At 45.4% G+C, this 12,792-nt stretch overlaps 1 protein-coding gene across 1 annotated transcript in view; it reads left to right on the top strand.

The window, feature by feature from the left end:
- Positions 1–2,727: 2,727 nt before the first annotated feature.
- The window catches only part of LIPA (lipase A, lysosomal acid type), a 35,247-nt gene continuing 25,182 nt past the window's right edge, over positions 2,728–12,792 (top strand). The window contains exons 1-3 of the mRNA XM_040454271.1: positions 2,728–2,859; positions 6,191–6,302; positions 8,049–8,166. Of these exons, the coding sequence (XP_040310205.1) occupies positions 6,192–6,302; positions 8,049–8,166 (229 nt within the window). The 5' untranslated portion in view covers positions 2,728–2,859; position 6,191. The remainder of the gene's footprint in view (positions 2,860–6,190; positions 6,303–8,048; positions 8,167–12,792) is intronic.

Genomic DNA, 12,792 nt, shown 5'->3' with positions numbered 1-12,792 from the left:
TGTCTTGTGAAAATCAACCAAGGGTCTCTTTCAGGACTCTTACTTTTAAGCAGGCTTACTTAGGGATAATTTTGCCCCACGCTGAGGCAATAATATCCTTCTGAGTCTACTGCCAAGTGTCTTTTATATTATGAGGTTTTTCCCTTCTGGTCCGGTATCGCCTGAACTAGTCTCAATCCTTTGTAAACTTGGGGGATTTTCCCATTTGTTCCTCTCAGGTGTCTTTTTCCCTGGTCTAGTGTAGTTTCTTCACATACAGACTCTGGGTAATACTCAGCCCAGGACTTGAGAGGAACCCTTGGTAGATTACTGGAGCTCGCGCTCTCTCTCTCTCTCTCTCTCTCTCTCTCTCTCACACACACACACACACACACACACACACCACCTTGCACCTGCTGTCTTCTGTAAAGCTTTCTCTTTATACTAAATGTATGGGTCATCTGCCAGTCACTGTGGCTTACAATGGCCCAAAGCAGAAAGTGGGGAAAATCCTCCCTTACTTGGATGAAGGGGCTTCGTGGTTGGATATTTGTCTGTTTCTTTGTTTGTTTGTTTATGGATGAAAAACCTGGACTTAATTTGCCTGGGCTGCTTCTTGGACCGCTTTACCCTCTACCTTGTGACTTGAGGCAATATATTGAACCTTTCTAACCCTCCATTTACCCACTTGTAAAATGGGGTTATGGAGGTAGTTTTGACGGTTGAAGGAGATACTCTGCGTAAAGGGCTTAGCACAACGTCTGACACACAGAAATATTGCTAAATGTGATGCTCATTCTTCAGTGCTCAAGTGTGGGTCAGTCATCTCTCTCTCGACTCGGTTTCACATCCAACACGATTCTCCAACCTCACTGTCTTCTCAGTTTTTTCTAAAAAAGTTTATTTATTTATTTTGAGAGAGACAGAGTGCAAGCGGAGGAGGGGGAGCAGAGGAGGGAGAGAGGATCTGGAGCAGGCTCTATGTTGACAGCATAGAGCACGATACGGGTCTCGAACTCGTGAACCGTGAGACCATGACCTGAGGTGAAATGAGACGCTTACCCGACTGAGCCACCCAGGTGCCCTCTTCTCAGCTTTCGTATCTTCTGAGTCTCTGTGTTATTTTTTGTTATTTATGCTTCCTCTCTGGGAGACCTCATACAGCCTCGGGGCTTTAAACACCATTATAAGCAGATTATTCCCACGTTAAATCTCCAGCCTGGAACTTGACTTTGAACACTGGATGTGTACATGCCAGTGCTGATCTTTGCCAGTTTGTCTCTGGAACTGTTCTCCGTCCGTCCTCTGCTCTGTGTCTTGGAGGGTGAGGGGTCTGATCCCTGCAGCCTGCATTTCTTAGGGTCCTCGGTCAGCCAGAGTCAGGTTGCATTTGAGCCTAAGGAGGGACTGGTGGGAGACCGGAGGGCGGGAGCCAGGGAAAGCCACAGGATGTGTGGTTCTCCTCTCTCAGCCTTGGAAGTGTCTCTGGCAGAGACTACTGCTCCACGCAGGAACCTCCGGTCTCTGGCGACACTGTCTTCCCCCGATAATGCCTCAGCCTTGCCTGCTGTCGCTGGTCTCTGCGGGGCTTGTGCAAACCCTGTTTGGCTTCTTGGAAATTCCGCCACCTGTGTAACCATTTCTTCTGTTTGGGATCCCTAGAGTGAGTTCAGGTTGTCAGCAGAGCCTTGGCGGAGAGAATTCTCTAATGAGTGTCTCAAAATCAACACATCTAGAACAAACACTTGATTTTCCTCCCAAGCTGCTCTTCTCGGTGCTCACTCCATTTGAACTCATGGTACTTTCTCCATTTGAATCTGAGTATTTTTCTCTACCTCCACTGCTCCCACTGCCCCAGTCCAAGCCATCATTAACTCTCGCTTGGACTATTGAAGTAGCCTTCCAATTTGTCTCCCTGTTTCCATAGTTGACCCTAGCCGACAGAGTGGTCTTTCTAAACTACAAACCAGAGTATGTTGCCTTTCTTTGGAAAACCTTCCACTGGCTTCTTCTCTAAAATTGTCCTGCAGGGCACCCAGCTACTTCCAAGACTTCGTGTTCTACCACTCTCCACTACCACATTTGTTCTTCCTAGAACCCATCAGGATATTCTGCCTCAGGGCCTTTGCACGTGCTATTCTCTCACCCCAGAATGGTCTTTCTCCAATATCCACATGGTTCTTAGTCACCTTCCTGTTTGTGTTCAGTGGTCACTTCATCAGAGTCCTTTTCTGATTACCTTACATATAACATAGCATCTTCCTTTATTGTCTCTTTACTGTTTTATTGTTCTTTGTAGAACTTTCTAGTACTTTATATTATATATTTATTTATGGTGTGTCTCTTTCCGTTGGAATGTAAGCAGGAGAACAGGGACCTTATTTGGTTGGCGGCTACACTGCAGTGTCTTAATGGTTGGCAGTTTAGAAATAAAAATAAAATGTACAGCAAGATTGCTTTGCATCAGACACATTGCTTAGCGCTTTATACTGAACATATTATTTCTTTTCACGTAGAGAGCCCATAGCCTTATGGCAGGTGCAGAGGGTGCCAACCCTGCAGGAGCTCCTTTGGCAGGGCGCAGGCAGCCTCCGCTGCCTGATGATGTCCCTGGGCTACTGCTGGGTCTGGGAGGCGGAGCCTCCGCCCCGCTGGGGCCCGCCCACAGCGCATGCTCTGCGGGGCCCGGGCCGCTCGGAAGCACAGGGCAGGGCGGGGTCTCTGCGCACTTCCCGAAGGCCCGCGGCTCCGATTGGCTGTGCACAAAGCTTAAGCCGGGGGAGAGGGGGGAGCGCCTGCCCTCGCGTCTGGCCCTCCAGGTGCCCGGCTCCGCGTGCGGGCACTGCGGCTCTGGACGGCTGCAGGGGAGGATCAGTGCAGGTGAGTGGGGCTCTGGCTGCGCCGCCAGGTGAGGTGCGGCAGCCCCTGTCTCCATGTGCACCGCCGTCCCCCCCCCCCTCCCCGCCGTGAGCCTCTGCAGGCTGGCGGGACCCCCTGCGCTTGGCGCCTGGAGCATCCCACCTGGAGCACCTTGTCTGGAGCATCTGCGGGCGCCCCTTCTACGGGCGGCGCGGTCCAGGTTTCAGGGTGGGGGGTCCCCCTGAAGTTACCCGCCCTTCTCCAGGAGCCCTTCGATTTCCTGGACGGGAGCGGCCGCCGATCAGCGAAGCCGTCCGGAGCCCGCGGACTGCGGTGACAATCGGGACTCCTGATTCCCAGCTACCCCCTTTCCCCTGGTCAAGCTTCCCTCTAAACGCGTTGCCACTTTGCTTCCGGTACAGAACCTAGGTGCAATCTCAGCCTCTCTCGAAAGAAGATTTAACGGTACCCCCCAGATTTGCTCAGAGTAGTTCACACAGCTCAGCAGCGCTGCCGGCGGTGTCTGGCGCGTGGCCTAAGTTTAAATGGGAACCGAAATTATTGGTGGTGGTGGTGGTGTCATTATTAGAAAGCAAAATGGAAGGCTGCTTTGCGATTTTTCTTTTCTCCAGCCACTGAACTTTTGGACCACTCCCTATCCCGTATTCCAATCTGAACTGTGCATCCAATATTTGCCTGGCATCTCTTCAGGCCCTAGGGGTTCAAAGTTGAGTCAGACGCCCGCTTTGCACACGGGCTGGGGTGAAATGAGGGCCAGCCGAGCACATACTTGGATTGTTACAATGTAGAAAGACCCGAGATAAAAGTTGCTAAGAAAACCCAGGAAAGCACACAGAATCCAGCCTGGATGGGGGCTTTTTCTCCATTTAAGCTTCTCAATCATCAGCCTTCCGGGAATCCCTTGACTCCTAGGTTGAGAAGCTTGCTAAATGTTGTGTCGGAAGGAAAAATTACCTGGGTGGTAGATCCTGTCGCCCTCCTGGAGCCTCTCCGTGGACAGCTGGCCCAGGTTTTGTAGGGCAGGACTGAGTGCAAACAGTCTGCTGCCAGATGATTCTTTGTTTTAAATTGTGGGCACAACTTTTCCGTTTCCTTTTCCAAAAAATTTTTTTTTCAACGTTTATTTATTTTTGGGACAGAGAGAGACAGAGCATGAACAGGGGAGGGGCAGAGAGAGAGGGCGACACAGAATCGGAAACAGGCTCCAGGCTCTGAGCCATCAGCCCAGAGCCCGACGCGGGGCTCGAACTCACGGACCACGAGATTGTGACCTGGCTGAAGTCGGACGCTTAACCGACTGCGCCACCCAGGCACCCCTCCGTTTCCTTTTCAATCTACACCCCATTCCCTAGTAAAAATGGACTTTGGGGAGGTTGAATTTATGGCTCCGGACGAGGCAGCCCTTCCCAACCACCACAAAGAAGTCTACACTTGTGAGCAAAGGCCAGTGAGTTTGCTTTTGCGGTGCAGATTCAAGGTAACATGCCTTCCTTTGTAGATGTTCAGGGTTCACTGCTGGTTGGATACTAAGTGCAGTGCTTGCTTTGGCAGAATTCAGTATTTGTAATCTCCTGAGAACCAATGCCCTAAGATTTGTGGATTACTCAGTTAAGCACAAGTCTCAAAAACAGCCGTATTATTGACATACAATAACAAGACTTTTTTAAGTGAACAATTTAGGAATTTTGACATATGCATACACCTGCGAAACCATCGGTAAATTCAGTATAGTGAACCTGTCCATCACCCTTCTCGTGCATACCCCTTTGCAGTCTTTTCTCCTTTCCCTTCTCTTCTCAGGCAGCCAGCCCTAGATCTGCTTGTAGAGTTTTCTATAAATAGACTCAGATGTATTTATTCTTGTGTTTTGGTCTTGCTTTCATTCACCGTAATTAGTTTCAGATTCATCCGTGTTACTGTGTGTTTATTCCTTTTTATTGCTGAGTAGTATGTATATATCATGTTCATGTCCTATCCACAACCATTCACCCATTTTGGACATTTGCGCTTTTCCAGTTTTTGTTTATTACACACAAAGCTGTTTTCAACATTTTTATACAAGTCTTTGAATAGGTATACATGCATGCATCTTTTTTTTTTTTTTTTAAGTGACTATATTTTTTAAAATGTAGGATGCCTAGGCTGTAGTTCCTGCTTTGCTTCTAATCATCCAGGTTCCTTGGGGAGACTCACTTTACTTTGCCTTTAACATCCATCCCCGAGGTCTTTGCTGTGCTGTGATTTTGTACCATCCCTGGCAGAAGCTAGATCATCTTTGTTGGTGGTCTGGAGGGTCTCAGAAGGAGAAAGGGATGTTCTTCTATCCTGTTTCTCTTGCAGGCTTCCTTTCATTTCAGCTTTTTCCTTGGATGACCTATTTGTTTTATTTATTTTTTTTTAATTTATTATTATTTTTTAACTGAAGTATGGTTGACACAATGGGCCGTTCATTTCAGGTGTACAACATAGTGTTTCAACATCTTTGCGTGTTATGCTATGCTCACCGTAAATGTAGCTACCGTCTGTCATCATGTAACTCTATTCCAGTACCCTTGAGGACATTCCCTACCCTGTACGTTTCATCCGTGTAATGTATTCATTCCATAACTGGAAGCCCGTATCTCCCTCTCCGCTTCACCCGTTTTGCCGGACCTCCCACCTGACAGCCACTCTGTATTTATGTAGGTCTCTGTATTTATGGGTTTGTTTCTGCTTTTTGTTTATTCATTCATTTGTTTGTTAGATTGCACTTATACGTGGAATCATGTGGTTTTTGTCTTTCTCAATCTGGCTTATTTCACTTAGCAGAACATTTGGGTGACAAATTCGAATCCTGATGTGTAATTTTGGGCAAGAACGGAAATAAGTAGACAGTAGGAGGCAAGCACTAACACTGCACTTAAAAGTGAGAACTTAAAAATGTTAAATCATTATTAGAAGGGAAAAGGTGGGGGGTTAACCAGTTCTGAAATTTTGTGGATCTTCCCTTTTTTTCCAGCCTATTATCCTCTAAGTCCTCTTCTCTGTTATTTCTCTGGAAAAATTTGTTGAACCTTGTGGTGAGAGGGTGAGTGGGTGTGCTGGGCTCCAAAGGTCACATGGTAACCTTGTGGAGGATGGCAGGTAGAGAGGTTTCTTAGTAAAAAAAATAATAATTCCTCACTTTTTTCTGTTTCCAGATAGGGCCGGAGTCCTTTGTCTCATGTTTGCCCCTGAACCTGACTTTGACTTGCCCCTAAGCCTGGTTCAGAACTTTTTATGGGAGCATTAATCTACCGGCATAATTTGTGCAGTGAAATTCAGACAAATAACAATAGACTACTTTATACAGAATGAAAATGCAGCTCCTGGGGTTGGTGTTCTGTTTGGTCCTTGGGACCTTGCAGTGCGAGGCGTTCAAAGGGAAGCTGGCAGCTGTGGATCCCGAAACAAATATGAATGTGGTAAGTTTCTCAAAATCTCAAAGATGCTTCAACATTTTTTAAAAAGTTTTATTTATTTATTTTGAGAGAGACAGAGACAGCATGAGTAGGAGAGGGGCAGAGAGAGACGGGGAGAGAGAATCGTGAGCAGGCTCCACACTGTCAGCGCAGAGCCCGACGCAGGGCTCAAACTCAGGAAACTGTGAGATCGTGACCTGTGCGGAAACCAAGAGTCCGACACTTAACTGACTGAGCCTCCCAGGCGCCCCTGAAAGATGCTTTTAAAATGCATGTGACGGGTGGCGCCTGGGTGGCTCAGTCGGTTAAGCGTCCGACTTCAGCTCAGGTCACGATCTCGCGGTCCGTGAGTTTGAGCCCCGCGTCGGGCTCTGGGCTGATGGCTCAGAGCCTGGAGCCTGCTTACGATTCTGTGTCTCCCTCTCTCTCTGCCCCTCCCCTGTTCATGCTCTGTCTCTGTCTGTCTCAAAAATAAAAATAAAACATTAAAAAAAAAATTAAAAAAAAAATAAAATAAAATGCATGTGACAAAGGTCAGTTATTTTCTGAGATTCGATTAAGTGGGCCACATGAAGCCACCAACTCACCTCTTTGAAGGATAAAAACGTATCAAAACTTTGTAAGAATGCTACTCCCGAGTGCTGCTGTTACAACACAGTGAACAAGAAGTGTGATTAGCAATGTCCAGGGAGCACAGTTCGATATAAAAATCAAAATATCTGAAAAAAAAGTTTTGTTAGAACAAATAAGCAAAAACAATTTGTGGAGTAATTAATATTTCAAATTTGAAATTAACGTTTCAAGGTTATTAATCTTAAGGAAACAATAAAACCTGGAACTATCTCATTTAGGCCTAAAACATGGGAAAATACAAATGACTAGAGACAGTAGCTACTTTAAAATAGATGAAGCAGTGACCCAGCTGAAGAATCAAGACACCACGGTTTGAAGCTGATAAATCCAAAGTGAGTCAAGAGAATGTAACTTGATCAGGGTCTTAGGGTCAAGTTTTAGTTCTTGTCCCCAATTTTTTCTTATTCCTCCCCTCCTTTAATTTTTTTTTTCTGTAAAAGTGAAAGAATTAAATTCTTTCAGATACTTGCAGAGGAAAGGATAGTGAGCATTTACTTACATTAAATCTAGATAATTGAATTATCCATATTCTACTGAGCTCCTGGTTAAGAGTTTCTCCATGGACTGCTCCTTATGGAGAAGTGAATTTGATCACAATTTCCTGCTTTTCATCTTTTCTTGTCCTCCAACTCCACCTTGCCATTCTGTATTTTACTAGTGTAATTTCATTAGTTCATTGATAAAAACAGATTAATGCTACGCTTTGTTTCCCAGGAAGGGACCTCTGAAAATAAGGATATTTTATGCGTGATCACAATATTAGCTGGCATATTTAGAAAACAAATAAAGAAGAATGTTTATTTGTACCTGGGAGCCAGGATGGAAACAAAGAGGCCCAACATGGTGGTGAAATTAGACACGCGTGGTGTAGAACATGTTAGAATGTTGAAACCAAGGTTAATCCAACACCTGTGAGTAGAAGATCCGGATGAAACCAGTGGAGGATTTACTCTTGCGTGGGGGGTGCTACTAGGTTGAGCACACTAAAATGTCACTAACAACTGATTTCTTAAAGCCTGGAGAATGCCTGCTGGCATTTTGTCTTCTTTGCCTGTTAATGTGGGAGATCTTGTCAGATTCTGTGCACAGAAATTCCATTATTCTTTTTCTCTGTAGACTGAAATTATCTCTTACTGGGGATTCCCTAGTGAGGAACACTACGTTGAGACAAAAGACGGCTATATTCTCTGCCTTCACCGAATCCCTCATGGGAGGAAGAATCGTGCTGACAAAGGTATGGGTGTCTCCTGTGGTGAGGCAGGAAAGCTCTGGAAAGTACCTACATTGCTGGAATTTGGCTGGTTTTTGTGTCAGTAATCAAGTTGAGATTTAACCTGAAAACATTGAAATGGGGTTATTTTTAGGCTAAAGTACTAACCATGTCACATTTATGCAAGGCATATGAAAATACTGTTTTTGAAGAAGTAAAGACAGGTTATGTAATTTCACATTTTGCTTAACGATTTGAAGGTCAGTTTTGTTTGATGATATGTGAAATCTTTGCTTTCCTTGTTTTAAGGAGGCATCTTATTAGTGAAATGTCTTGAGCATTAAGTAAATCGCTTTTGCTGTTTGAATATTGATTTTTTTGAATGGGCAATATATTCACATAGTTCAAAACTTAGAGTAAAAAGACATATAGTGAAATACCTCCCTCCCTTCTCATCCTTCACCTCCCTAGTTTTGTGTGTATTCTTCCAAAATCTCTTTAATTTCTTTAGCTCTAAAAAAAAATTTCTTTAGAAATGGATACAGACATAGGTGATTATTTTTCCCTGCTTCCAATTTAATACAAAAGGTGGTATATAGTGTCAATTCTTTTGTTACTTGAATTTTAAAAAAAAAAATTTTTTTTTTCAACGTTTATTTATTTTTGGGACAGAGAGAGACAGAGCATGAACGGGGGAAGGGCAGAGAGAGAGGGAGACACAGAATCGGAAGCAGGCTCCAGGCTCTGAGCCATCAGCCCAGAGCCCGACGCGGGGCTCGAACTCACGGACTGCGAGATCGTGACCTGGCTGAAGTCGGACGCTTAACCGACTGCGCCACCCAGGCGCCCCTGTTACTTGAATTTTTTACTTAATATCATGCAGATAGTTCCATACAATACATAGAATACTTCACCACTCAGGGCACCTGGGGGGCTCAGTCGGTTAAACGTCCAACTCTTGGTTTCGGCTCAGGTCATGATCCCATGGTTTGTGAGTCTGAGCCCTGCGTCTGGCTCTGCACTGACAGTGTGGAGTCTGCTTGGAATTCTGTCTTTCCCTCTCTCTCTGCCCTCCCTTGCTCATGCTCTCCCTCCCCCCACCCCCAAATAAATAAATAAACTTAAAAAAAAGAGAATACTTCACAGACACTTGGTGTTTCGCAGAGTTGTTCCATGATTTATTTTACAGGTGTCCTAGTAATGGGCATTTGGGGTATTTCTAGTCCTTCTGGTAGAAGGAACATACTGCTGCTTAACACAACCTTGTACGTGTGCAAGTTTGTTTATAAGATACATTTCCAGAGATAGAATTTTTGAGTCAGAGGATATGTACATTTATGATTTTGATAGATACTGTTAAATCTCTTTTCAGGCAATCTTGTTCCGGTAATTACTCTCACTAGCAAGATGTGAAAGTTCTTATAGTTTTGGAGATACGTATGTCTATATCTTCCCATAGCGAAAGTGCCGCTTCCAGGAGATGAATGAATTTCTTTCTAGGCAGGCTATTTGAAATTGTGAAACATATGTCAGAATGAAGATTGATCCCAATGCAATCATCCCTCCAGATGTACCTTATTCTTTAACATTTTGTTTCTAAAGATTTTCCTTGGGGGCGCCTGGGCGGCTCGGTCGGTTAAGCGTCCGACTTCGGCTCGGGTCATGATCTCACGGTCCGTGAGTTCGAGCCCCACGTCGGGCTCTGTGCTGACAGCTCAGAGCCTGGAGCCTGTTTCCGATTCTGTGTCTCCCTCTCTCTCTGCTTCTCCCCTGTTCATGCTCTGTCTCTCTCTGTCTCAAAAATAAATAAATGCTAAAAAAAAAAAAAAATTAAAAAGATTTTCCTTGGACAACTAAGGTTGAGATTAAGGTAATTTGATGACTCAGTGTTCTTCAATTACAATTTTATATGAGCAGAAGGGCCTTTTTGCCTCAATTCCTTCCCAAATTATTCAAAGCAAACTTAAAAACCTGTGTTACATGACCTTTGTATCATTGTTTGTTTTTTTTCTTAATATAATCTGGTCTATTTCCCCCTGCCCCCCAGATTGTAACTATAATAAGGGATTTTATAACACTTAAGTGGCTGAGACAGCCAGTGCTGTTTTTGAAATTTCATTACTCATTTTTTTTTAAATGTTTATTTATTTTGAGAGAGAGTCTGGGAGGGGCAGAGAGAGAGAGAGAAAGAGGGAGAATCTCAAGCAGACTCCGTGTTGCCAGGGCAGATCCTGACACGGGGCTCAGTTCCATGAACTGTGAGATCATGACCTGAGCCGAAATCAAGAGTCAATAAATCAAGATGACGTCAAGATGCTTAACTACCTGAGCCACCTAGGTGCCCCTCCTTTCTCATTCTTGAGGTTTTTATGATTTATAGATTCATGTTCATACTATTAAGCTTCCTTCTTATAAGTACGTTACAAAAATGAGTAGTGAGCTGAAGTGAGGGCTTACATTTCTTTTTCTGCTCAAAACACGCAAAATGTATATTTTATTCCGGAACAAACATATGATCTTAGTTCCCCTGTTTTTTTTTTGTTTTTTTGTTTTTTTTCTTTTTTGGTAAACCCTTTGATTTCAGATCCCATATAAAGAAGAATATGTACTGATCATTACTCTCTTAAAAGTGATTGGGTAACTAGTATAATTAATAATGCGAATCATTGTTAGAGCACTTGGGTGGCCCAGTTTGTTGAGTGTCTTGACTTCAGCTCAGGCCATCATCTTGTGGTTCACGGGTTCGAGCCCTGCATGGGGCTCTGTGCTGACAGCTCAGAGCCTGGATCCTGTTTCGGATACTGTGTCTCCCTCTCTCTCTGCCCCTCCCCAACTCTCAGTCTGTCTGTCTCTCAAAAATAAATAAGCATTAAAAAAAAAATGTGAATCATCGTTAAAAGATGCAGGGAACCTCAGTGAAAACATGCTTGGGGAATGCTTCTCGTCTTTTCTCCGTCGCCCACCCCTGGAATTCACGCCACAGTGAGAACAGATGGTGCCCCCTCCCGCATGTGTGAGCAGCAGCACTGTGGTGCGGGGCTGTGCCCTGCCAGGTGAGGAAGCGAACAGGAGCCTAGATGTGCCCCCCGGTGGCAGGAAGGAGTCAGGGCAGCTGAGCGTGAGATCTCCATCAGCGGTGAGGTCCGTGTGGGCGTCTGCCTCCGTGTGCCTTGGAATCTCCGTCCGCAGGAACAGTTGATTGACTGTGATGGTCCCAGTGTTCCTCTTTGTCACTCTGGTTCCGTGGGTTATAGTCCACACTCTTTTTTTTTTTTTTTTTTTTTTTGGCTGGGGTGCATGGTGTGCAGCAGTGGGTGGGTACTCGTGGACTTTGGAATGGGGAACACAGAGGGAAAGCATTCTCAGTGTGGCCACACCGCTAGGTCCGCACCCTCTTCCTCTGTAGGCATCAGTGAGGGCTGCGTAGACCCTTCTCTGACGGTGTGCACACCCGTGGTCCAGAGCAGGGACTCCTCATTGTCCCCTCAGCATCCTCAGGAGCAGTCTTGTCAGTGGTGTTACTTCGGCTCATTTAAGCCAAATAGACAAAAAAAGAATTCCTAAGAGCCCTTCCCACCCAGCGTGGAACTTATCCTCTTATTCAGGCCACCCCGCTCCTGGCCTCCTCCCCTATTCATAAGACCATCGTCCTCCTGCCCTGGAAGTGCAGAATCCTTCTCGAGTCCAGTGCTCCGGTGGCCGAGCCCACGTTACCTGGCTTCAGTCCATCCCTGTCTTCTCTTGGCCAGGCCACCACCCTCCGTATGCTCTCGTGACCATTCAGCTGGGTGCCTGAGAGAAGCTCAGAACCCGAGGGAGGCTTTGCTTTTATTTTTGAGGCTTCCCGTGTAGTAGAGGAAGGAAGAATTTCAAAACCGGTCTATGGAAACTGCTGATCTTTTAAGAAATTAATACTTTTAATACGTACAAAAATAACGCAGGGCATCTGTACCAATTACAGGGCGTTGCAAGATACATTAAAACAACATCTCTTCACTTATTGGGGATGAAGTGAGACCGTCCCTCTTACCCTTTTCAGTGTGGTTTTTCTCCATTCTTGTGCTGTCCGGAGGTGCTGCACAAGTTGATTGAGAGCTGTATGGGCAGCGTGTTCGGGTCCTGTTGGAGTGGCCCACTTGCAGATTTGTTGGGGGGGGGTGGGCTGTGTGATCACGCGGCCTGGCCACACCGCTCCTCTTCCTGCTAGCTGTGCTTGTCCATCTTGTGTAGTTTTGCAGGGTAAGAACCCAGGGGTTGTTGTATGGTACTGGCCATTCGGCAGTCTTCAGGGACCTAATAAATGAAACTATGTACCTTTCCTTGATATTCTGTCTCTCTGTTGTCTGTACCGCTCATACAGCAGAGGAAATTGGAAGCTTCCCACGGGTATGTGCAGAGACCTTCGTGATTTGGCACATCAGTGATTACAGGTCTGAACTGTGGTGTCTGTGGTGTCAATGTCTACTTAGAATGGGGTGGCACACCTCTTTCAGGACGTTTATGAGGAGTGCTTAAGCACCATCCGGGTTCATTCGTTATCTAAGAAAAACATCCATCATTTTTTTTAAGTTGACTTATTTATTTTAAGAGAGAGAGAGAGAGAGAGAGAGAGAGAGAGAGAGAGAATGCACATGTGCGGAGGAGGGGCAG

The sequence above is a fragment of the Herpailurus yagouaroundi genome, unplaced genomic scaffold (assembly GCF_014898765.1).
Source record: "Herpailurus yagouaroundi ecotype Mexico unplaced genomic scaffold, PumYag 211, whole genome shotgun sequence".
In the NCBI taxonomy this organism is placed as follows: Eukaryota; Metazoa; Chordata; class Mammalia; order Carnivora; family Felidae; genus Herpailurus; species Herpailurus yagouaroundi.
This window is presented reverse-complemented; position numbering and strand designations above follow the sequence as displayed.